The following is a 26,813-nucleotide window of genomic DNA, read 5'->3' as shown; positions in this document are numbered from 1 at the left end:
ATTCTTGAAAGTGTGTTCCATGCCTTAGACTTTCAGCTATGGTTAGAATAGCCTGCCCTTATTCTGAAATGTTAGTATAGATGTTTTGCACGTGGGTTCGTTTGCGTGTGTGAGCGTGTGTGTGTGTGTGTGTGTGTGCGCGCGTGTGAGCGAGCATGTGTGTGTGTATTTGAGGGTAGCTTCCTTTCTATTAGGCTCACCCTCAGTTTTTCCCCCACTTTTACTTTACATTTTTTACTGATGAATAGAGTAGTGATAGCTGAAAAACACTTAGTACTGTAATTACAAAAAGCACGCTTCTGCTCTAGGAATTCACAGTGTTGTATTTATCTTAGGAGTTTTATAAAAAGAAGGACCGCCGTCCCATCGGACGCCCAGACTTGCTGCAGGACACATTTGAGGACTGCGCAGACATGTTGGTGTTGAAGCTTCAGTCCTATGAGAAGCAGGCCTTGGAATATCTCAACAACTGCTTACTGGGTAAGACGCCTTTTTAGCATATTTATGCCGTACGTTAAATCTCAGGCAACTTGCGGCTCTTCAGTTGCTGAAGAAGACCTCAAATGTCATCACATCTGGTATAGACAAGATGGTGCTTCTTATACCACCTTAGCAGGAGGGCCTCTTGTTGGTCAGAGTTTCTGTGGACTCTTCCCAGAGTCACACAAATCGTTGGCAGCTGTTTTTATATTCTCAGAAACATTTATGTTTGTCCTCACAGAATTTCGGGAGCAGCTGGTGGAATTCGAGAAGCAGTTATGTGATGTTCCAAAGCTAGTAATAGATAACCATCGGCAGCAGCACCTGGAGGTCCTACAGACTAATGTAGAAGAGATACGTCTGATCTTCAGGAAAGAACTGGATAAGTGGAACCAAACTAAGGTGCTTCATTCATGGTTCTATGTGTGTGGTGCAGAAGAACCAAGTGACACTTGATAGATTTATTTTTATTTGGAAGTCCCATTGGTAGATTATCAAGATGGAGTGGGCTGCTTTCCTCTGAACAAGGCAGAACTGAGCTGTTTTTCTAGGAGTACTTACATAACATAATCCCTCTTGCAATTTCAGAAAAGCTACAATCTTATATCATATATATACAATATATATCTCCAAGACCCTATCCTGACTCTAACAATAACCTTTTTCCCTGCCCTTTCCATATCACTTATTTTCTCCACGTACCAATGAAGGATAGTTAATGGCCAAGGCTTTACAGATGTGCTGCTAGCCTGGAGGTTAGCTATGTGTCTGGTGCTATGGAAAGGAGGAGGAAGGACATGCTGTGCACAACGGAGCAGTTTCTCGTGGGTTTTAGGGCAGTACGCACAGTGTGTGCTTGTGTGTCTGATGGTGCCAAAGATCAAGCATACCAGTTCCTTAAGTGATGCTGGGGGAATCCAGTATACACACTAGATTTTTGTCCGAGAAGATCCTTGTTGGTTGCCCTGGTTGGTTTTAGTCTGATGTGTGTACATAGCTTAATACTGACTTTAATCGCTTAGCTCAACCCTCAACAACAATTCCTTACTCCATTACCCCAGCACCTGTCCCCTACTTGACTCCCTACAATCTGTATTTCGACCTGCACACTCAACAGAAACAGCTTTTGCCAAGGTGGTCAACGACCTTACCCTTGCCAAAGCCAAAAGCAGGTACTCCATCCTGCTCCTCCTTGACCTTCCTCCTTGACCACTTCCTACGGCAAGTGTGGCCATATTGATTTTTCTGCCACTTGTAAGGGAAATACATGTTAATGCAAACTTTTTTTTTTACATTTAAGAGCTTCTCTTTTACCAATAGAAGCAATAATGTTTCAATGGTATCATCCTGATTCAAACAATCTTGCATTTACTGATGGCTAACACAGTACAACACTCTACTGCTTCTACTTAAACCATGAATCCCACATTAATATTAATCTGATTTAAATATTGGCCTAAAATGACCCCCCCCTTCAACCCCTGAAATTAAGGTGACGTGCCTGTTGGGACGATGAGTCTGGCTAATTACCTCCCCAGTCAGGGCCGGATTTACCATAAGGCACTGTAGGCACATGCCTACAGGCGCCTGATGATGGAATGGCAATTCACTCCCCTCCCTGAGTGCCTCCCTCCTTCCTCCCCTATGCAGAGTGTAAATGAGAGGTTACTTACCCTGCTCTCGGAATTCCACTGAGCAGATTGTTAAGGGGAACCTCTAACTACCCAATAATTAGGTTACCTCTGGCAACCTAATACTGAGGGACACCTGTAGCTACCTATGACAGGCAGGGAAAGTAAGGGAGAGGTGGCATCACTTGCGTTGTTGTTCAGCTGGGGTTTGTAGGTTCATGGAGGGCAAAGTCTATGGTACCAGGACATCTGTGCCTATAGGCTCCTGTGAGGAAAATTCGAGCCTGTCCCCAGTTCTTCATGGATGATCAGGAACCAGAAGTATCTGTAATGTTTTTGTTTGATCCTAACACCGTCCTGTACTTTTCTCACTTTGTCTTGTTACTGTCTCGGTAATGAATGTTTAAATAGAGAGTAGTTGTAGCCAGATGAGACCTTCTGCTCTGCTTTTCCAGGAGGAGATGAAGAACGTGCTGAGGCCAAGCTTGGGACACCCTGATAACTGTCAGACTCTGGAGGAGATGTGCCGGAGGGAAGAGAGGAGGCAGCAGGAAGAGGAGGAGGGGATTGAGCGCAATTCTGAATGTTTGCAGGTGGAACATAGTACTGACTCCCTCTTTCAAAGCTCATAGTTTTCTAGCAGAGATTAGTGTTACTTGAATAGCTTTGCTTCTGATTATTTAACAAAGGAACCCTCATATGCCCTCCCCCCCGTACCCCCCCCCCCCCCCCAGAAAATGAGTATACGAGTACTAATGTATCCCTTACCCATTTTTACAAAGAGTTAAAAATGAGATAAAAAGGCATCCACAAAATAAGCTCTTTATAACACTTGATTAACCGGGAATAAGGTACGTACCATTAGTTAAAGGGAGTCTGAAGCCAAAAATAAATAGATACTCACCAAGGGAGAGGGAAGGCTCTGAGTCCTATAGAACCTTCCTGTTCCTCTCCTCATCCCGTCATTCTTGCACTGGCTCTACAGTTAGTCAGAGACTGCTCTCTTCCGCGGCAGGTGGGCTTCGGAAGTCTTTGGGAGCACTTGCTCCATACTGCACATGCGTGAGCTTCCTCTCTTGCACACTCGCGTGTGTGCAGTACAGAGCCGCCTGTCTTCGGGGAGCATTCGGGCTCCATACTGCACATGCGTGAGCACCCTCTCTTGCGCACTCGCTCCTGCAGAGTATAGAGCCGACCTGTCTTCAGGAGCACTTGGGCTCCATACTGCACATGCGTGAGCGGCCTCTCTCGTACACTCGCGCATGTGCAGTACAGAGCCGCCCGTCTTCGGGGAGCATTCGGGCTCCCAAAGACTGCCGAAGCCTCCCGTGGTGGGAGATTTAATGGATACCAGATACGAAAGTATCTGGTATAAATTGAAGCTGCACTGGGTAGGTGGGCATAATCAAATACTCACCACGCCTCCCGTTCCCTACCATTCCCCGCCGATTTTCTCTGGTCCGTCCTGTTGTCCTGGGCGACTTCGGCAAATCCGAAACCGGCCATACTGCTCCACGCATACGCAGTATGTCCGTTCTGCTGCCCTGTGGCCACATAGTGACGTCACAGGACAGGAGCGCCCTCGCTTCTGTGTCCTGGAGTGAGGGCTGATTGGAGACGCTGGTGAGCGAGCATGCTCCTGTCCTGTGATGTCACTCGGCGCAGCCACAGGGGAGCAGAACAGGCATAGTACGCATGCGCAGCGCAGTATGTCCAGGTATGGAGTCGCCGAAGTTGCCCAGGACAACGATACGAATCGGCGAATAGCGGCGGGGGATGGAGGGGAACGGGAGGCGTGATGAGGGTTATGCCCCAACCCCCCCCCACCCAGTACAGCTTTAGTTTCGCATCTGGTACTCCTTAAATGGAGGAGCCTGCGGGGGAATGATGGGATGAAGAGAGAAATGGATACGCTCTATAGCACCCAGATCCTTCCCTCTCCTTAGGTAAGTATCTGTTTTTTGTTTTGTCCCCCCCCCCCCCCCCCCGGGGAAATGTGTATAGAGGTATTAATGTACCCTTTACCTATTTCCACAAATAGTTAAATATGAAATTAAAATGCATCCACAAGAAAAGTCCTTTATTATTCTTAATTAAACATGAATACTTACCATTAAGGACACTTAAAGCTGACGTCCTCCACGACACACGTAACACACCCTACCCTCGCCAGTTCCCACCCACAGCACTCCTGGTGCCTGCCAAACTTATTCAAACTCCCCGAACTGCGGATCCGCGCTCACCTATGGCAAAGCCCGGCAAAATCATCTTTAAATTTGCTGCCGGAGTTTCCTATTGGCTTGTACACTGACCAACGGGATCCCTTAAAATGAAGGAATCCCATATATGGGGGCTTTGCTATTAACCACAAATATTCAGCAGTGCTCTTCAGAGCAATTTTGCTGAATTTGTACAGTCAGGTCAGGTATTTTTCGGTCAACAGTATCCAAATGAGCAGCCATATTTGGGTAGACTATTGGGACACCTATGTTACCCATAATAGCGGATACTTGGTAAACATAGGAGTACATATTATATCGCTGCAGCTATAAATACTATTACCTCTCCTAGTCGTAGCAACTATGGGGTGGGGGGGAGTAATTTGGGGTCCGGTGATTTCTGGCACACCAATTACCACTATACGCCCTCGGACTAAAGTATAGTATTGCAGCTATAACCATGTCGATAACAGGTGCTACAGGGGGCGCACAGAGTTGAGCTGCTTTGGTAATTAGGGCCTTTCATAAAGAGGTAGGTTCTCTAATTATAAATACATATACCGTATATACTCGCATACAAGCCGAATTTTTGACCCCCAAAAAGGGGGCCAAAAGTTGGGGGGTCGGCTTGTATGCGAGTCGTGGGTGGTGGTCTGCGCCCGCCCGCCCGCTCGCTCGCCCCCTCCCTCCCTCCACGGCCGCCGCTGCTGCTAAATTACCTGCTTTAGGCAGCGGCCGCTTCCTAATCCGGGTTCCCCTCTTCATCCTGCGGACTCCGTAAGTGTATCGCAGCAGCGCGCCCGGCGCTGCTGCTGTGACGATGCAGGAGGCAGGAAAGAGCGGTTCGCCGTTACCAGGGGAACCGCTCTTTCCTGGCCCCTTTATCGTCACAGCAGCAGCGCCGGGCGCGCTGCTGTGATACACTTACGGAGTCCGCAGGATGAAGAGGGGAACCCGGATTAGGAAGCGGCCGCTGCCTAAAGCAGGTAATAGCAGCAGCGGCTGCGGAGGGAGGGAGGGAGCGTGCGGGGCAGGGCACTACACTAGGCACTATACTAGCTATACTGAGCACTATACTAGCTAAACTGGGGCACTATACTAGCTATACTGAGCACTATACTAGCTAAACTGGGGCACTATACTAGCTATACTGGGCACTATACTAGCTATACTGAGCACTATACTAGCTATACTGAGCACTTTACTAGCTATACTGAGCACTTTACTAGCTATACTGAGCACTATACTAGCTAAACTGGGGCACTATACTAGCTATACTGAGCACTATACTAGCTAAACTGGGGCACTATACTAGCTATACTGAGCACTATACTAGCTAAACTGGGACACTATACTAGCTATACTGGGCACTATACTAGCTATACTGAGCACTATACTAGCTATACTGAGCACTTTACTAGCTATACTGAGCACTTTACTAGCTATACTGAGCACTATACTAGCTAAACTGGGGCACTATACTAGCTATACTGAGGACTATACTAGCTAAACTGGGGCACTATACTAGCTATACTGAGCAATATACTAGCTATACTGAGCACTATACTAGCTAAACTGGGGCACTATACTAGCTATACTGAGCACTATACTAGCTAAACTGGGGCACTATACTAGCTATACTGAGCACTATACTAGCTAAACTGGGGCACTATACTAGCTATACTGAGCACTATACTAGCTATACTGAGCACTATACTAGCTAAACTGGGGCACTATACTAGCTAAACTGGGGCACTATACTAGCTATACTGAGCACTATACTAGCTATACTGAGCACTATACTAGCTATACTGAGCACTATACTAGCTAAACTGGGGCACTATACTAGCTATACTGAGCACTATACTAGCTAAACTGAGCACTATACTAGCTATACTGGGCACTATACTAGCTATACTGGGGCACTACCTACCCATACTGGGCACTTTACTAGCTATACTGGGACACACTAGGGGAATAAGGCGGCCAGCATTTCCTACCCCCGGCTTATATGGGGGTCAATCATTTTCCCCTGTTTTTTCAGGTAAAAGTTGGGGGGTCGGCTTATATGCGGGTCGGCTTATATACGAGTATATACAGCAATTGTTTCTCCTGGGACCGCAGGTAGTGCAAGGTACTTGTGCCGCTACTACCGATGACAGTGTAGTGCGTGTTGCCTATTTAGCGCAGCTCGCGTTACTCAGGTAACACAGGTGGCGCTAATTAGGCAACATGCGCTGCTCTGGCATCGGTAGTAACTGTAAAATTGTCGTGCACAGTCTGCGCAGAAGTTCTTAGAAGTTTTCTATGTCGGTTGCAGGCGTGTGTCTTGGAGAACACAGATCGTTTTGTCACATCCTTGGCATCCCTCGGTGAGAGCATTCTGCTGGACCTGGATGAGACGCTAACTGTGGATGACGTCTTGACGGCCAGTGAGTAAAGCCATGTAATAACGACTGCCTCTGACGAGAATCTAATATTAATATATTGTCCCTGAATCCCAGTGGCGGCTACAGCTTCACATTTTGGCACAGGATACAGCCGGTATATGGCTGATCCTGCTGCTGCACAAGTTCCCGGCCGTGTTAAATACTATTCCCCCTCCAGGCCGCCATGGATGGTGGGGAATTAAATAATTCAGCTTCCAGCAATTGCTGGAAGTCGAATTATTGTGTTTTAAAAGTAACTTCAGCTCCATCTTCTGACAGCACCGACGTTACTCTCTGTGCGTTCAAGTCTCCTGCGCTGGATTCACTGTGTTCGGATATTATTTGCCTAACTCAGGTGATAAAATTAAGGCCAACTAGTTCAGCAATGATAGGAACCAAATGTAAATATCACAAACAGAACTCAGAGGCTTTTGAGCAGAGCAGATTGTCCAAATGATGGTGCTATTGTTGAAGAAAAGTTACCTACAGATGTACTTGGCTAGTTGGCTGGCATGCTTTAATCCTTAGTTGCAAGCAAGTGCTGCTGCTCCTATGTGGACACATCACAGACAAATCACTCCAGCTCCCAGCCTCACGCACGACCCTACTAGCAAGGGGAGGGGGAAGAGGCAGACGGGAGAAAAATGATGTGTGTAAGCATTACTGCAGACTAGAGCTTGTATTTTACAGACAGGAAGTTTTGAATCCGGAGACTACCATGTATTGGCTAATTTCTTTTGCAAATATGTCGTCCAGATACATTAATTACAAGGGATCTTGCAAGGATTGTGAGGTATTTATGGCAAATAGATAAGACCCTTGCTTTACTTAACACTAACATACACTCAGGCTGACATTTATAGACACTATCCTGTTAATTGTAGGCTGCTGGAGCCTGGAAACAGTTAACTGAGCAGGGGGGTGGGGGTGTCACAGTGATTCCTAGGGGGGCCAGTGCCCCAGCATTCCCCAGTGTAGCGCCGCCATTGCTGTTCCCTCTCTGCCCTCTGCTGCCAGCTCCTATACATTATACAAGATACCTAACTTATTTAGGAAGTACAACTCAAATTTTGCGTTACTACTTCGAAGTTAATTGCATGGGTTATTAACCACCGTTAGCTTACATATAGATTTGTAACAGCATACCCCAAAGTTTGAAATAATTAGAACATGCAGACTAAAATGTTTTCTCTTAAGTATAATGTATTCTTGTGATAATATTCAAATAATATATACAAAAATTACATATAAGAAGGATATGATCAGGATGCCAATTGCTAAAATATCTGCTAACATCCTATACAGTAAACCCCATGCGTCCTCTCCTGTCCCTGTGTCCGTGCCTTTGCGCTACTGCGCATGTGTGGCACGCGGGCGGCCGTTGGGACAGGAGAAGGACGGGGCCAGGGGGTTGGCGTGTGCGCGCGCGGGTCCGTGGTGCGTGTTTTGGGCGCGCTGACATGCAACGGCGGTGACATGGGTGGGAGGGGAGAAGAGTTGTTATGGACGCCTAGAGCCCGTTATTGTAACGGGCTTCCGCCTACTAGTTTTCTTATAATGACCACCAAAAATAATGCATACATACATACGTACCAGTTTCTAGAAGCCGTATAGCTCTCAAGGCATAGCAGAGCATACATATATGTACTCTACGGGTGAGTTGGGCGCCAGGAGAGCTGAATGACGGCTGCCGCTAAACTCCCCGGCGGCGTTTAATACTATACCTCCTCTGAGTCGTCGCAACTTAGAGGGAGGTGTAATTGGGGGTCCAGCAACCGCCAGAGCTCCGAATTAACCTTACGCACCCCGCATGGCATTACATTGCTGCTATGGGGCCACAGAACTGAATACATACAGTGCATCATTTCAGCAATAATTTGATGACGACTTGACTTAACCACTTAAGGACCGCCCCCAGCCGATGGGCGGCGGCAAAGTCCGGGCCCAAACGACCGCAATACGCCCATCGGCGGGGGCGGCTGCGGGAGTGGTTATGCGGCGATCGCGTCATTCGTGACGCGATCAGCCGCCGGGGACTGGCTCCGCCCACCGCTCGTAGTAACCCGCCGGCCGTTCGGAAGCGCCGGCGGGTTACTAGCACCCGGATCGCCGCACTTACATTGTATAATAGGCTTTGTAATGTATACAAAGCCTATTATACTGGCTGCCTCCTGCCCTGGTGGTCCCAGTGTCCGAGGGACCACCAGGGCAGGCTGCAGCCACCCTAGTCTACACCCAAGCACACTGATTTCCCTCCCCCTGCCCCCTGATCGCCCACAGCACCCCTCAGACCCCCCCCTGCCCACCCCCCAGACCACTGTTTGCACCCAGTCACCCCCCTAATCACCCATCAATCACTCCCTGTCACTATCTGTCAACGCTATTTTTTTTTTATCCCCCCCCTGCCCACTGCCCCCTCCTGATCACCCCCCCACCCCTCAGATTCTCCCCAGGACCCCCCCCCCCCCCCAGACCCCTCCCCCCGTGTACTGTATGCATCTATCCCCCCTGATCACCTGTCAATCACCTGTCAATCACCCGTCAATCACCAGTCAATCACCCCCTGTCTCTGCTACCGATCAATCAGCCCCTAACCTGCCCCTTGCGGGCAATCTGATCACCCACCCACACCAATAGATCGCCCGCAGATCCGTCATCAGATCACCTCCCAAATCCATTGTTTACATCTATTCTCTCCTCTAAACACCCACTAATTACCCATCAATCACCTATCAATCACCCCCTATCACCACCTGTCACTGTTACCCATCAGATTAGACCCTAATCTACCCCTTGCGGGCACCCAATCACCCGCCCACACGCTCAGATTGCCCTCAGACCCCCCTTTATCAATTCGCCAGTGCAATATTTACATCTGTTATTCCCTGTAATAACCCACTGATCACCTGTCAATCACCTATCAATCACCCCCTGTCACTGCCACCCATCAATCACCCCCTGTCACTGCCACCCATCAATCAGCCCCTAACCTGCCCCTTGCGGGCAATCTGATCACCCACCCACACCAATAGATCGCCCGCAGATCCGACATCAGATCACCTCCCAAATCCATTGTTTACATCTATTCTCTCCTCTAAACACCCACTAATTACCCATCAATCACCTATCAATCACCCCCTATCACCACCTGTCACTGTTACCCATCAGATTAGACCCTAATCTACCCCTTGCGGGCACCCAATCACCCGCCCACACGCTCAGATTGCCCTCAGACCCCCCTTTATCAATTCGCCAGTGCAATATTTACATCTGTTATTCCCTGTAATAACCCACTGATCACCTGTCAATCACCTATCAATCACCCCCTGTCACTGCCACCCATCAATCACCCCCTGTCACTGCCACCCATCAATCAGCCCCTAACCTGCCCCTTGCGGGCAATCTGATCACCCACCCACACCAATAGATCGCCCGCAGATCCGACATCAGATCACCTCCCAAGTGCAGTGTTTACATCTCTTCTCTCCTCTAAACACCCACTAATTACCCATCAATCACCCCCTATCACCACCTGTCACGGTTACCCATCAGATTAGACCCTAATCTGCCCCTTGCGGGCACCCAATCACCCGCCCACACCTCAGAACGTCCTCAGACCCCAGCCCTGATCACCTCGCTAGTGCATTGCTTGCATCTATTTCCCCCCTCTAATCACACCTTGAGACACCCATCAATCACCTCCTGTCACCCCCTAGCACACCTACCCATCAGATCAGGCCCTAATTTGCCCCGTGTGGGCTCCTGATCACTCGGCCAAACCCTCAGGTCCCCCTCAGACCCCCTTCCGATCACCTCCCCAGTGCATTGATTGCATCTATTTTCCCCTCTAACCGCCCCCTGAGACACCCATCAATCACCTCCTGTCACCCCCTAGCACTCCTATCCATCAGATCAGGCCCAAAACATCCTGTCATCTAAGAGGCCACCCTGCTTATGACCGGTTCCACAAAATTTGCCCCCTCATAGACCACCTGTCATCAAAATTTGCAGATGCTTATACCCCTGATCAGTCATTTTGAGAAATTTGGTTTCCAGACTACTCACAGTTTTGGGCCCGTAAAATGCCAGGGCAGTATAGGAACCCCACAAGTGACCCCATTTTAGAAAGAAGACACCCCAAGGTATTCTGTTAGGTGTATGATGAGTTCATAGAAGATTTTATTTTTTGTCACAAGTTAGCGGAAATTGATATGTATTGGTTTTTTTTTTCACAAAGTGTCATTTTCCGCTAACTTGTGACAAAAAAAAAATCTTCTATGAACTCACCATACTCCTAACAGAATACCTTGGGGTGTCTTCTTTCTAAAATGAGGTCACTTGTGGGGTTCCTATACTGCCCTGGCATTTAAGGGGCCCTAAACTGTGAGCAGTAGTCTAGAATCCAAAGGCCTCAAAATGACCTGTGAATAGGACGTTAGGCCCCTTAGCGCACCTAGGTTGCAAAAAAGTGTCACACATGTGGTATCGCCGTACTCAGAAGAAGTAGTATATTGTGTTTTGGGGTGTATTTTTACACATACCCATGCTGGGTGGGAGAAATCTCTCTGTAAAAGGACAATTGTGTGTAAAAAAAAATCAAACAATTGTCATTTACAGAGATATTTCTCCCACCCAGCATGGGTATGTGTAAAAATACACCCCAAAACACATTATACTACTTCTCCTGAGTACGGCGGTACCACATGTGTGGCACTTTTTTGCACCCTAAGTGCGCTAAGAGGCCCAAAGTCCAATGAGTACCTTTAGGATTTCACAGGTCATTTTGCGACATTTGGTTTCAAGACTACTCCTCACGGTTTAGGGCCCCTAAAATGCCAGGGCAGTATAGGAACCCCACAAATGACCCCATTTTAGAAAGAAGACACCCCAAGGTATTCCGTTAGGAGTATGGTGAGTTCATAGAAGATTTTATTTTTTGTCACAAGTTAGCGGAAAATGACACTTTGTGAAAAAAAACAATTAAAATCAATTTCCGCTAACTTGTGCCAAAAAAATAAAATCTTCTATGAACTCACCATCCTCCTAACGGAATACCTTGGGGTGTCTTCTTTCTAAAATGGGGTAATTTGTGGGGTTCCTATACTGTCCTGGCATTTTAGGGGCCCTAAACCGTGAGGAGTAGTCTTGAAACGAAATTTCTCAAAATGACCTGTGAAATCCTAAAGGTACTCATTGAACTTTGGGCCCCTTAGCGCAGTTAGGGTGCAAAAAAGTGCCACACATGTGGTATCGCCGTACTCAGGAGAAGTAGTATAATGTGTTTTGGGGTGTATTTTTCCACATACCCATGCTGAGTGGCAGAAATATCTCTATAAATAGACAATTGTGTGTAAAAAAAATAAAACAATTGTCATTTATGGAGATATTTCTCCCACCCAGCATGGGTATGTGTAAAAATACACCCCAAAACACATTATACTACTTCTCCTGAGTACGGCAATACCACATGTGTGGCACTTTTTTGCAGCCTAACTGCGCTAAGGGGCCAAAAGTCCAATGAGCATCTTTAGGCTTTACAGGGGTGCTTACAATTAGGCACCCCCCAAAATGCCAGGACAGTGAACACACCCCACAAATGACCCCATTTTGGAAAGTAGACACTTCAAGGTATTCAGAGAGGAGCATAGTGAGTCCGTGGCAGATTTCATTTTTTTTTGTTGCAAGTTAGAAGAAATGGAAACTTTTTTTTTTCTTTTTTTTGTCAGAAAGTGTCATTTTCCGCTAACTTGTGACAAAAAATAAAATCTTCTATGAACTCACCATGCCTTTCACTGAATACTTTGGGATGTCTTCTTTCCAAAATGGGGTCATTTGGGGGGTATTTGTACTATCCTGGAATTTTAGCCCCTCATGAAACCTGACAGGTGCGCAGAAAAGTCAGAGATGCTTGAAAATGGGAAAATTCACTTTTGGCACCATAGTTTGTAAACGCTATAACTTTTACCCAAACCAATAAATATACACTGAATGGGGTTTTTTTTATCAAAAACATGTTTGTCCACATTTTTCGCGCTGCATGTATACAGAAATTTTACTTTATTTGAAAAATGTCAGCACAGAAAGTTAAAAAAATCATTTTTTTGCCAAAATTCATGTCTTTTTTGATGAATATAATAAAAAGTAAAAATCGCAGGAGCAATCAAATAGCATCAAAAGAAAGCTTTATTAGTGACAAGAAAAGGAGGTAAAATTCATTTAGGTGGTAGGTTGTATGACCGAGCAATAAACCGTGAAAGCTGCAGTGGTCTGAATGGAAAAAAAGTGCCTGGTCCTTAAGGGGTAGAAAGACTGTGGTCCTGAAGTGGTTAAAGGACTTACGAGGCCAAATTCTGCCCCCAAAACCTAAAAAAAGTTAACTACCTGCATGGGTTTGTATGGCACGGAGGACGCCGTCCGCGCCCTCCGTGCCGTTCCGCCTGGTCCCCTCTGCACAATAGCCCCCCGAAAGGCTGCGACCCCACGGTCCGGGTCGGGATCTGCAGCCTGCAGAAAGATGGCCGCCGGAGCTGGCCACGGCTGCGCAGTCCGCATAGCCGCTACTGCAGCTGCGCAGCTCCAGGGCCAACCCCCCGATCCACGTAAAAGGCAGCGTGGATCGGAGGGTTGGCCCTAGAGCTGCGCAGCCGCAGTAGCGGCTATGCGGACTGCGCAGCCGTGGCCAGCTCCGGCGGCCATCTTTCTGCAGGCTGCAGATCCCGACCCGGACCGTGGGGTCGCAGCCTTTCGGGGGGCTATTGCGCAGAGGGGACCAGGCGGAACGGCACGGAGGGCGCGGACGGCGTCCTCCGTGCCATACAAACCCATGCAGGTAGTTAACTTTTTTTAGGTTTTGGGGGCAGAATTTGGCCTCGTAAGTCCTTTAAAGAAAAAAATCATAAGAAAAAATTGCAATGCATCTTTACAGCCTCAGCCCTGCGCTGTCGGCAGAGGGATTGAGTCCCAATCCTTGCCGTGTGACAGTCCTCACATGTGTGTGGGGCTTAAAGGTATACTTACCTAAAGAAAGGATTCGGTTGAGGCTCCCCTCTATATTCTGAAGTCCCCGGTTGCTGAGAACCCCTACAAGATTAGCAACAAGGTATTGTCACCAATCATATCAGGGCTGCGCAGTTCCTCTTCTTGCAGTGTGGCTGGCTACACAGCCACGCGAGCACGCCCGTGCATGTGCAGTAAGTCGGAGCCGCGGGCTCTGTGCTACTGTGCATGCGTGTCCCTGCTCACTAACGTTCTACTGCACGGCCGTACTGCAAGAAGAGGAGCTACGCGGCCTTGATGTGGAGATGGGCAGCACTCAGCGTCGGGAACATCAGACGACCAAGAGAAGCGTAAATAGGATCCTGAGGCTTCACTCTCTTCAGGTAAGTATCTGATTTTGGCTCGGGATCTGATGAGATAAACAATTGTTTCTGTCCTCTTCTTCCTAAAAATTACTTTTTAAGAAATCCCAGTTTTATTTTATATTTAAATCTACTTTGTACATTTTTACAGTTTAATTGTCTCGGCTCGGTGGCATACTGTATATGCATTGAAGTATGTATATAAGGAACAGAGGCGCCAAAAGTATAAAATTAGATTAAATGAGCTTAAAAACCAACTTAATTGGCAAAAAATGAAGGAGGAAGTGGTGGTCTTACCTGCCTCAAGCAGACACGACAACGACTGCGATTCAGACAGTCAAACACATTTATTAGAAACGCAAAAAAAATTGCAACATGTTTCCCAGGCTCAATCCCGCTTCATCAGGCAATACAGGGAGGAGTATCAAGCGATCTGCACAAGGATTCAAGTTAAGCGCCTCTGAATCCTTGTGCAGATCGCTTGATACTCCTCCCTGTATTGCCTGATGAAGCGGGACTGAACCAACGCGTTGCAATTTTTTGGGAATTTTTTTGGAGTTTCTAATAAATGTGTTTGACTGTCTGAATCGCAGTCGTTGTCGTGTCTGCTTGAGGGAGGTAAGACCACCACTTTCTCCTTCATTTTTGCCAATTAAGTTGGTTTTTAAGCTCATTTAATCTAATGTTGTACTTTTGGCGCCTCTGTTCCTTATATACAATTTCGAGTCCACCCATGGTGGAGGGTTGCTACCTTTTTTCCTGTCTAAAGAGAGCGACTTCTTAATCCTGAGTGGGGTCAGGACAATCTCCCCACCTGCCTTTACAGTGGTTGCCTGCTGGTGACATTGACTTCTGAGTATCTAGCAATACGAATTTATTGCCACCTTATCCAGTACGTATTACACTATTGGGGCTCTTGGTGTTCCCTGTTTTTATCTTTATGCATTGAAGTATGCCAGAGCTCAAATCTATGAACTATTGACCCTTTTATCTCTTTCCTGCTCTCAGAAGCCATTTACTGACAGGAAAGTGTTTTATGGCTGTACTTCCTTATCAGTGAGGGTTATGCTATAGTCTGACTCAGTTGCGACCTGAACAGAAACTGTCACTTGCATACCTGATGTTTAACTCTTTCAGGAAGAGAAAGAAAAAAAGGAACACAGCACAGCCATTTATGTTTTTGGCACTGTACATACACATGTCTATCTCATCATGTCACTTGTCACCTCGGTTGTCCTTTAAGGGCTCTGCCTCTGACACAGGAGACCAGGGTTTGAATCTTGGCTCCTCCTATTCAGTCAGCCAGCACCTATTCAGTAGGAGACTTTGGGCAAGACTCCCTAATACTGCTACTACCTATAGAGCACGCCCTAGTGGCTGCAGCTCTGGCGCTTTGAGATCACCAGGAGAAAAGCACAATATAAATGTTCTGTGTCTTGTCCATGTGAAGTTCAAGGTGAAGGTAATGCAGTATATCTGCAGCCACTGGGTGTCACTGTAACTCAACCTCAACAGACTTCCAGGAATCTTTTTCTTATGTTTGCAGAAAAGGAGATTCCAAAGGAGAAACTCTCAACCCTCATCAGGCGTAAGCAGGCCGGCCTCCCGTTAGAAGACACTGAATACCGGCCACTGATAGAGCGCGGGAGCAGGTAAGGCTGATAGAGCGCGGGAGCAGGTAAGGCTGATAGAGCGCGGGAGCAGGTAAGGCTGATAGAGCGCAGGAGCAGATAAGGCTGATAGAGCGCGGGAGCAGGTAAGGCTGATAGAGCGCAGGAGCAGATAAGGCTGATAGAGCGCGGGAGCAGGTAAGGCTGATAGAGCGCGGGAGCAGGTAAGGCTGATAGAGCGCGGGAGCAGGTAAGGCTGATAGAGCGCGGGAGCAGGTAAGGCTGATAGAGCGCGGGAGCAGGTAAGGCTGATAGAGCGCGGGAGCAGGTAAGGCTGATAGAGCGCGGGAGCAGGTAAGGCTACCAGTATTCGGGAAATATAATAATACCAACGTTTAGGCATTCAGTAAGCAATAGGTTGGCTAAAGGTGGCCATACACTAGTAGATCAGCGAAAAGATTGATCTCTCCCTGATGCTGATCATTTATTATACATCTCAATGAGTCGGATGCATGAGACTTCACTGAGTGCAAGTGAATGCAGATTACACAAATAGAGCAACTTAAAGGGGAAGAAGAAAAAGTTCTCCTTGCCCGGGGCTTCCTCCAGCCCCTGGCAGCCGATATATCCCTCGCTGCAGCACTGGTGTCCCGGAGTCCCCCTCCCCTCTCCAGGTCGGCATCTTCTGCACCTCGCGCTTGCGTGGCTCACATCCTGCGCAGGCTCAGAAGTACCGGGCCGGTGCAGAACACTCCGGAGCATGTGAGCGCAATCAGTTTTTTTTTCTCCGGTTTTCCCTTTAAGTTATGTGCGCAACGTATACAGTACTTTTCTGGTGTAACGGGAAAAAATAAATGAGGCGGGGCGTAACAATAGACCCTGCAAGGGATGCAGCCGCAGGGGGGCCCAGAAGACACAGGGAAATGACATCCTGAGAGGAAATGACAACTAAGGGCAAGGAAAGAAAAAACTTTCTGCTCTCTGCACAATTGTTCCTCAGTAGGGCCTCAAAGCCTGTAGGGGTCCCCAGGTCTTCCTCTGTAAGGGGAGTCACTATGGGGGCTCAGTCAGTATACACTCTCTGATTGTGACTAAGACCTGCAAAGGCCTGCTAATGCAGCTATATGGAGAGACAGTGGAAGGGCAAAGTCCATGTAATACCACTGAACTTGAAGGGGGTGGGGAGGAGGTATCTATTTTTGCCCATGGCCCCATTTCACCTAAACCCGGCTCTGTTCTTGTGTAGTGAATTGTGAAGCTTTATTTCCACAGTATGATGTGTTTTAAAGGGAATGCCAAGGCTCACTGAAAAAAAATCTACTTACCCGGAGCTTCCTCCAGCCCCTGGCAGCCGCTATGTCCCACGTCGCAGTTCTGCTCTCAGATACCTGCCTGGGGTCCCCGCCGATGCAGAGGCCAACCTCCCCAGGTTATCCTCTACTGTGCCTACGCGAGCGCCACTGTCAATCAAGTCCACGTTGTCTGGAATGTACTGTGCAGGTGCAGACCTGGCGAGGTTGGCCTCTGCAGCAGAGGGGACCAGGAGCCAGCAGCTGAGAACGGAGCTGTAGCGTGGGACATAGCGGCTGCCAGGGGCTGGACGAAGCCCTGGGTAAGTTGATTTTTTTTTTCACCGAGCCTGGACATTCGCTTTAAAGTGAATGGGAACCGCATTTAAAAAAATGAGACAGATACTTACCCAAGTAGAGGGAAGGCTCTGGGCCCTATGGAGCCTTCCCGCTCCTCTCCTGGTCCCTTCGTTCCAGTGCTGCCTCGCCCGGTAGCAGTATTTGACTAATTTAGTCAAATACTGCTTTACCCAGCCGAAGGAGGCTTCAGAAGTCTTCAGGGAGTCCCAGTGCTCCTGAAGAAGGGCGGCCCTGTACTGTGCATGCACAAGAACGCTCTCTTGCACGCTCACGCCTGTGCAGTATGTGGACTGCCCTTTCGGTGGGGGGGGGGAGCCAGCACAGGATAGAGAGCACCGAGAGAGGAGACGGAAGGCTCTATACAACCCAGAGCCTTCCCTCTCCTTAGGTAAGTATTTGCTTCATTTTTTAAAAAAAAAATGTGATTCCCATTCACTTTAAGTGACTTTTGCTGATTGCAACTACAATTCTCGCTTTTGTTCTGTTTGGCAGGGTTTGGCCGGGGATATCTCTGAAGAATCCTGCAGACATGAACCTTGGTGACACTAAAGAAGGCCTCTCCACTGCATCCGTGACCACCGCCAAGACCACGCTAAGCCACGTGTCCACGACGGAAGCCAGAGACTCCGCCTACCAGGTCAGTGACCACGTCACTGTCAGTGTGAGGTGAAGCACAGGAAGTGAGAACATACAAAACAGGATATGCTGAGGTTCACACCAGCTTCACTGCCCTGCATTGTACTGCAGTTGATGTACAGACCTTCAGAAAGGGTGCATGCCCCCCTATGGCCCTCTTACACATTCATAGTGGTGTTTTCCATTGCGATTCACAATGTAGCTGACCAGTCTTTTTTTTATGGATAGCGAACTGTTCCTTTGATAAATCAGACATACCTGTATACAGTCCAAACTGGCATTGGACCCCGTAACTGACCACAGTGCAGATGTTGTATAGTCCCCCAGGAGCACGATCACGAGTTGTGCGCCCGCACATGCGCAGTGGCCGCCAACATAACCGGGTCAGGTGCTGCTACGGAGGGGACCCCGAGAGACCGGCTTGGAGAGGAGCTGCGGCGGGGGACGCCTAGGCTTCTAGAGGCTGAAGAAAGCCCCAAGTAAGTACTGTAGATCTGATTTTTATAGGTTTGCCTGATGTTTCCTTTAAGTCTACCCGATGGCAAACCCAAAGTTAAAATTATCAGATATTTACCTAAGAAGAAGGAAGCCTCTGGATCCTGCAAAGGTTTTCCACGTCCTCCTTGTCCCCGTCCCCCGACCGCTGAAAGAGATCCGAAAAGAGCTTGTTGGATTTCTGAGGCGGGGCTCCTCTTCATGCGCAGTAAGCCAGAGCCACTTATGCTACTGCGCAGATGCGGCCATACTCGCGTAGGTGCGTGCATGAAGAGGAGCGTGGTCGTGATCTTCAGGAGGGTCCCGGGCGGCCGCAATGGTCAGGAGGAGGACGTGGGAAGCCTCTGGAGGGTACCAGGGGCTTCCCTTTTTTTAGGCGAGTGTCTTTTTTTGATGTTAGGGTCCAGTGGCGTAGCTATCGCCCCCTCTGCCACCTTGGTTGTGGGGGGACCTGGAGCTGGGAAGGGGCTTGGGAGGCAGTCCTGTATGCAGAGCAGTGTATACGTTACCTGCTCCTCCACTCATTTCCTGGTTAGTATTCAAGTGCCGTTTACTGCGTGCAGCAAGCCAATCACCGTGCAGGGACTGAATCCGCATTTGGAAACTTACCAGGAAGTAAGTGGAGGAGACACATGTAGCGGCAGCAGGTAATGTATACGCTTCTGCTACGCATAATGCTCTGCATAGCAAAGTACTGGACCGGGCCCCTGGCTCTCGGACAGCCTGTGATGGGGGTGGGAGGGCGCCGTCAGATCTACAGCATAGTTACACCCCTGCTAGGATCGTCTAAGGTCACTTTACTGTTGGAAAGTATGAGGTGGAGCTATTTTTCCTGCCCACCTCCTTCACAAGATTCTTTCTTCTACACTACAGTTGCCTTTTATTGCATCCCTGAGGTACAGACTAACCAGCAAGCTCATGGTGACCCAGAACTCATTGGAGTGTGTAAGGGGCTACAATGGTCCTAAAAGCCCCCTTACTAAAATGCTAAGAAAAACAAAAGTTTGCTTTCTTAAAACAGAAAGAATTTGTGATAATTGAGGTAATTGAGCTTGAGATGTCTCCCAGTGCATCACTGCTGAATATATGCAAATTAACCATTGTTACCCTTTGCATCCCTGAGACACACAGATCAGTGTTCTACCATTTTAGCCTTTGGAAGAAACATCAAATTGTAAGGTTAAATAATATCTTTTATCAGACAGAGAAACATTGAGCATGATTCACTAAGACAAATAACATGCCTTATCAGAGTTAGCATGCCTTATAAGAGTAGCATAGCAAGCGCAACAAACGTATGCCTGCTAATTGGCAATGACGAGAGCTCCACTCTCATAGCGCTCGCTATGCTACTCTGATAAGGCGTGTCAACCATGATACGGCGTGTTAACTCTGATAAGGCATGCTATTTGTCTTAGTGAATCAAGCCCATTGTCATTTATGAAAACACAAGAGTGCAAGATATTAAACTTCAAACTGATGGCAGAGTTAAGTAGCCAAAAATATGGCCTAGAAAGTATAAACATCTTCAGTATATCCGTGTATATTATATTCATCTATTGTGAGATCCGACTACTGTTTGTTTTTCATGACTTTCTCACTGTAAAAAAAAAAAGCTTAATTATCAGGAAAAGCCAAAAAATTGCCATTATGCAAATTGGAGCCATTTTGAAAAATCATATTTAAAGTGAACCTGTGACTTTGAGGCCAGTTTTAGATTTGTTTTTTGCGTTGCAGTGGGTTGCAATGCTTCTGCCGCATCCTACAGCAATAGGAAAAAAACAACAATCATATGACGCTGCGGCAGAGTGCGCCGACAGGGTCATATGCATAACACCACCCCCGCTCAGTGACATACTCCTGCTGGGCAGAGTGCACCAACAGGGTCATATGTATAGCACCGCCCCTCGCTTTGTGACATGCTCTACTGGGCAGAGTGCGCTGACAGGGTCATGTATAGCACCGCCCCCCGTTCAGTGAAATACTCCTGCTGGGCAGAGTGCGCCGACAGGGTCATATGCATAGCACCGCCCCGCTCTGTCACATGCTCCTGCTGGGCAGAGTGTGCTGACAGGGTCATATGCATAGCACCGCCCCCAGCTCAGTGACATACTCCTGCTGGGCAGAGTGTGCCGACAGGGTCATATGCATAGCACCGCCCCCGCTCTGTGACATGCTCCTGCTGGGCAGAGTGCGCTGATAGAGTAATATGCATAGCACCACCCCCAGCTCAGTGACGTACTCCTGCTGGGCAGAGTGTGCCTACAAGGTCATATGTATAGCACCGTCCCCCGCTCAGTGACATGCTCCTGCTGGGCAGAGTGCGCTGACAGGGTCATATGCATAGCACCACCCTCGCTCAGTGACATACTCCTGCTGGGCAGAGTCCGCTGACAGGATCATATGTATAGCACCGCCCCCCGCTCAGTGACATACTGACATACTCCTGCTGGGCAGAATGTGCTGACAGGGTCATATGCATAGCACCGCCCCCCGCTCAGTGACATACTCCTGCTGGGCAGAGTCCGCTGGCAGGATCATATGTATAGCACCGCCCCCTGCTCAGTGACATACTCCTGCTGGGCAGAGTGTGCCGACAGGGTCATATGCATAGCACCGCCCCTCGCTCTGTGACATGCTCTACTGGGCAGAGTGCGCTGACAGGGTCATGTATAGCACCGCCCCCGCTCTGTGACATGCTCCTGCTGGGCAGAGTGTGCTGACAGGGTCATATGCATAGCACCGCCGCCAGCTCAGTGACATACTCCTGCTGGGCAGAGTGCGCCGACAGGGTCATATGCATAGCACCGCCCCCGCTCTGTGACATGCTCCTGCTGGGCAGAGTGCGCTGACAGGGTCATATGCATAGCACCGCCCCCAGCTCAGTGACGTACTCCTGCTGGGCAGAGTGTGCCTACAAGGTCATATGTATAGCACCGTCCCCCGCTCAGTGACATGCTCCTGCTGGGCAGAGTGCACTGACAGGGTCATATACATAGCACCGCCCCCAGCTCAGTGACGTACTCCTGCTGGGCAGAGTGTGCCGACAAGGTCATATGCATAGCACCGTCCCCCGCTCAGTGACATGCTCCTACTGGGCAGAGTACGCTGACAGGGTCATATGCATAGCACCGCCCCCCGCTCAGTAACGTGCTCCTGCTGGGCAGAGTGCACTGACAGGGTCATATTCATAGCACCGTCCCCCGCTCAGTGACATGCTCCTGCAGGGCAGAGTGTGCCTACAAGGTCATATGCATAGCACCGCCCCCAGCTCAGTGACGTACTCCTGCTGGGCAGAGTGTGCCTACAAGGTCATATGTATAGCACCATCCCCCGCTCAGTGTCATACTCCTGCTGGGCAGAGTGTGCCGACAAGGTCATATGCATAGCACCGTCCCCCGCTCAGTGACGTACTCTTGCTGGGCGGAGTGTGCCTACGGGGTCATATGCATAGCACCGTCCCCCACTCAGTGACGTACTCCTGCTGGGCAGAGTATGCCTACAGGGTCATATGTATAGCACCGTCCCCTGAATAAGTCATATGCATAGCACCACCCTCGCTCAGTGACATACTCCTGCTGTGCAGTGTGTGCCTACAGGGTCATATGTACAGCACCGCCCCCCGCTCAGAGACATAATCCTGCTGGGCAGAGTCCGCTGACAGGATCATATGTATAGCACCGTCCCCCGCTCAGTGACGTACTCTTGCTGGGCGGAGTGTGCCTACGGGGTCATATGCATAGCACCGTCCCCCACTCAGTGACGTACTCCTGCTGGGCAGAGTATGCCTACAGGGTCATATGTATAGCACCGTCCCCTGAATAAGTCATATGCATAGCACCACCCTCGCTCAGTGACATACTCCTGCTGTGCAGAGTGTGCCTACAGGGTCATATGTACAGCACCGCCCCCCGCTCAGAGACATACTCCTGCTGGGCAGAGTCCGCTGACAGGATCATATGTATAGCACCGCCCCCCGCTCAGTGACATACTCCTGCTGGGCAGAGTGTGCCGACATGGTCATATGCATAGCACCGCCCCCCGCTTAGTGACATACTCCTGCTGAGCAGAGTCCGCTGACAGGATCATATGTATAGCACCGCCCCTCGCTCAGTTGCTGGGCAGAGTGTGCCGACAGGGTCATATGCATAGCACCGCCCCTCGCTCAGTGACATACTCCTGTTGGGCAGAGTCCGCTGACAGGATCATATGTATAGCACCGCCCCCCGCTCAGTGACATACTCCTGCTGGGCAGAGTATGCCGACAGGGTCATATGCATAGCACCGCCCCTCGCTCAGTGACATACTCCTGCTGGGCAGAGTGTGCCAACAAGGTCATATGCATAGCACTGTCCCCCGCTCAGTGACATACTCCTGCTGGGCAGAGTCCGCTGACAGGATCATATGTATAGCACCGCCCCCCGCTCAGTGACATACTCCTGCTGGGCAGAGTGTGCCGACAAGGTCATATGCAAAGCACCGTCCCCCGCTCAGTGACATACTCCTGCTGGGCAGAGTCCGCTGACAGGATCATATGTATAGCACCGCCCCCCCCGCTCAGTGACATACTCCTGCTGGGCAGAGTCCGCTGACAGGATCATATGTATAGCACCGCCCCCCGCTCAGTGACATACTCCTGCTGGGCAGAGTGTTCTGAATAAGTCATATGCATGGCACCGTCCCCCGCTCAGTGACATACTCCTGCTGGGCAGAGTCCGCTGACAGGATCATATGTATAGCACCGCCCCCCCCCCCCCCCCCCCCCGCTCAGTGACATACTCCTGCTGGGCAGAGTCCGCTGACAGGATCATATGTATAGCACCGCCCCCCCCCGCTCAGTGACATACTCCTGCTGGGCAGAGTCCGCTGACAGGATCATATGTATAGCACCGCCCCCCGCTCAGTGACATACTCCTGCTGGGCAGAGTGTTCTGAATAAGTCATATGCATAGCACCGCCCCCCGCTCAGTGACATACTCCTGCTGGGCAGAGTGTTCTGAATAAGTCATATGCATAGCCTCGTCCCCCGCTCAGTGACATACTCCTGGGCAGAGTGCACCGACAGGGTCATATGCATAGCACCACCCCCGCTCAGTGGTGTACTCCTCCCCTTTAACAAACACGATCTCACTGTGCGCCCACACAGTAGCACGGAGCTCTTCAGGCTCCTCAGAAGAAGCCAAACCTGAGTGGCTGTGAGCTATCTCGCAGATGCGAGGCAGCCTGTGCAGTCAGCCGTGCTTGTTCATGGACATGAGGCATCCTGCACAGTGTGGCCGTGCCTGTGCACAGACGAGACCGCATCCGTGCGCACTTCTGACAAGCCCTCGTCGAAGAGGTTTAGAGAGTCTCAGCGTTGGATCTGTGAAGGTCGAGGAGGACGGTAGATTAGCCTCTAGACTATTCCCTACTGGGTATCCATTTAGGGAACTTTTTTCCTCTACAGGTGCACTTTAATGACATAGGTTGTAAATAAATATATGTTATATAGATTGTACTAAAAGAACACATTTTCTTTCTATACTGAATATATAAAAAGCTGTCCTGTATCATGCCTGATGAAGTGAACTGCAAAGTTTCCTTTTGAAATCTGCTCAGCCAATAAAAATGAATTGTTTATCTCTTGATTCTTATGAGGGCTGGTGCACACCAAGAGCGATTCTGAGCGCTTTTAAAAACGCCATCGCTTTGAAAAGCGCTTGGCTAATGTATTTGAATGGGATGGAGCACACCAGAGCGACGTGCTTTTTTCCCAAACGCAAACGCGGGTCCTGCAGCATTTCTGCTGATTTCTGAGTCGATTCAGCCTCAATGTTCAGTATATGAAGGTGGAAAATCGCTCTGAAAAGTGCTATATCAGAGAGATTTTCCAGGCGTTTTTGTTACAGAAGCTGTTCAGTTACAGCTGTACTGTAACAAAAAATAACAAACGCTACACCAAAACGCTCCAAAAATCGCTAGGCATGATTAGAAAACGCGCTAAGGCACATGCCTAGAGTCGCCTATGAAAATCACTTCAAAAAGCACTAAGCGGTTGTGGTTACGCTAATGCTTTTTAGTGTGCACTGGCCCAGAGAGAGATTACTAAGAGTAGGTTCACACTTATTTTAAAAACGTATCCGTGGCTCCGATTTTTGGGCCGGATCAAAAATGGAGCCACGGATACCAATGTTAAAAATAGGAGCTCTCTTCACTCGACTTAAAAACTGATCCATCTGCGTTCAGGGGGATCCATGTTGAAAACCTGAACGGACGGTCTGGATTTGCAGGATTTTCACAGACCCCGGATACACGGAGGGGTAGTGAAAACCAATAGAAAAACGAATCCCCCTTTACACAGGCAGATTTGGACACATAAACTGATCCATTTTCCATGTCCCAGCCTGTGGGTGGGGAGGGGGCGCCATGCTGAAGGGGGTAGCAGCCAGGACTGGGGTAACAGTTGGCGGCAGGGAGGGGGGTCACCCCCTCCCTCACCTGGGTCCCCCTCCAGCTATTTGCGCAAATGTTGTAATTAAATGTAATGTATGCAGCGAGCGGGGAAGCTTACCTTCCTTACTTCCTCCGCTCGCCGCGTCACTTCCTGCAATACTGCCCTCCGAAGTATAGAGGGCGACATTGCAGGAAGGCAAGCGGCTAGCGGTGGAACGCAAGGGAGAAAGGTAAGCTTCCCCACTCGCTGCATATTTTACATTTAATTACAACATTTGCTCAAATAGCTGGAGGGGGAGCGGGGATGGGGGACCCCGCCGCCCACTGCCACCCCCATCCTGGCTGCTTCCCCCTCCAGTTCAGCGCCCCCCATGGCCAGGGCCATACATACATTTCCACGGACTGGAAACGTATGCTGCAAAAGTGGCATTTGCGGGAAAACGGGGGATCTGCAAGTGGACAAGTGTGGACCTAGCTTTACAGCCTGTTTATTTTTCTAGAGGTTTCTGGGGGACGCAGAGCGGGTGTTGGCGAGTATCACAGAGCAGCAGAAGCAACACAATATGGCGGCTCAGCGCTGGAAGGAGTGGTGGGGCCAGTCCATCCTGAAGATCAAAGAGCTCTATTCATGAAGCCGAACTGACTGCTGCTTATGTTATGTCCGCAGCAACAACTTTTCTAATAAATCCAGATCACTGTGTTGTTGTTTGGTAATTACTTTGCATGTGCCCAGGACTATAATTACATAATCTCTTTTCCACTGAACCATCAGCATCCACCGCTGTTGTCTGATATAATTCAGATGACCACTGCTCACTTTTTCCACCTATTACAGTATAATCTTGTAATAATAAACTCAGGTATAATAAACATTCGGGTATAGTAAACTACCTCTCCAAGTCCCGGCCAATCTCCATTATACAGTAAGTCTATGGAAGCAACACCTGGTATATTAAACCAGGATATAATAAAACTTCTGTTATAGTAAACATGTTTTTTGGCCCCCTACATGATGCTGACTCTGGATATAATAACAAATGGGCGGTGCATGCGTCCTATGTCAGTGGGCGGTGCATGCATCCTATGTCAGTGGGCGGTGCATGCATCACATGTCAGTGGGCGGTGCATGCGTCACATGTCAGTGGGCGGTGCATGCGTCATATGTCAGTGGGCGGTGCATGCGTCATATGTCAGTGGGCAGTCTATGTGTCATATGTCAGTGGGCGGTGCATGCATCCTATGTCAGTGGTGGTGCATACGTCATGTCAGTGGGCGGTGCATGCATCCTATGTCAGTGGCGGTGCATCCTATGTCAGTGGGCGGTGCATGCATCCTATGTCAGTGGCGGTGCATCCTATGTCAGTGGGCGGTGCATGCGTCCTATATCAGTGGCGGTGCATGCGTCATGTCGGTGGGCGGTGCATGCATCCTATGTCAGTGGGCGGTGCATGCATCATGACGGTGGGCGGTGCATGCATCCTATGTCAGTGGCGGTGCATGCGTCATATGTCAGTGGGCGGTGCATGCATCCTATGTCAGCGTGAAATCCATGGTCAGCTGCTCTCTTCAGGCTGGTGCTATAGGTATGTGCTGCAAGTCCTGCCCACGGAGGTATCAAAACCACTCACGGGAAGTGGGTGGCTGCCTCTATTCATTGATGACTGCAATTTTTAAGGAGCCCTGGATACTGTACCAGCAATTTGTTAAAGTTAGTTCAAAGGGAGATGTCAGATTCCCTGACCTGCACTTTACGTGTTATTATGAGAAATCTACAGGACCTTTTAGACAACACTTGTAGGATCTACTCTCTCGCTCAAGTGCTGCTTCCCTCTGGCAGGACCCCCACTGGCTGCCAATTGCCCTGTGGACTTAGT

The 26,813-nt window shown here is 49.2% G+C and overlaps 1 protein-coding gene across 3 annotated transcripts in view; it reads left to right on the top strand.

Moving 5' to 3' along the window:
* Nucleotides 1-25,637, top strand: part of CCDC180 (coiled-coil domain containing 180) — a 159,136-nt gene extending 133,499 nt beyond the window's left edge. For all 3 annotated transcript variants that reach the window (XM_068248980.1, XM_068248978.1, XM_068248979.1), the window contains 7 exons: nt 336-480; nt 722-882; nt 2,567-2,704; nt 6,651-6,762; nt 15,664-15,769; nt 17,869-18,013; nt 25,440-25,637. In XM_068248980.1, the coding sequence (XP_068105081.1) occupies nt 336-480; nt 722-882; nt 2,567-2,704; nt 6,651-6,762; nt 15,664-15,769; nt 17,869-18,013; nt 25,440-25,571 (939 nt within the window). In that variant the 3' untranslated portion in view covers nt 25,572-25,637. The remainder of the gene's footprint in view (nt 1-335; nt 481-721; nt 883-2,566; nt 2,705-6,650; nt 6,763-15,663; nt 15,770-17,868; nt 18,014-25,439) is intronic.
* Nucleotides 25,638-26,813: the final 1,176 nt, after the last annotated feature.

Source organism: Hyperolius riggenbachi, chromosome 8, assembly GCF_040937935.1.
Source record: "Hyperolius riggenbachi isolate aHypRig1 chromosome 8, aHypRig1.pri, whole genome shotgun sequence".
In the NCBI taxonomy this organism is placed as follows: Eukaryota; Metazoa; Chordata; class Amphibia; order Anura; family Hyperoliidae; genus Hyperolius; species Hyperolius riggenbachi.
This window is presented reverse-complemented; position numbering and strand designations above follow the sequence as displayed.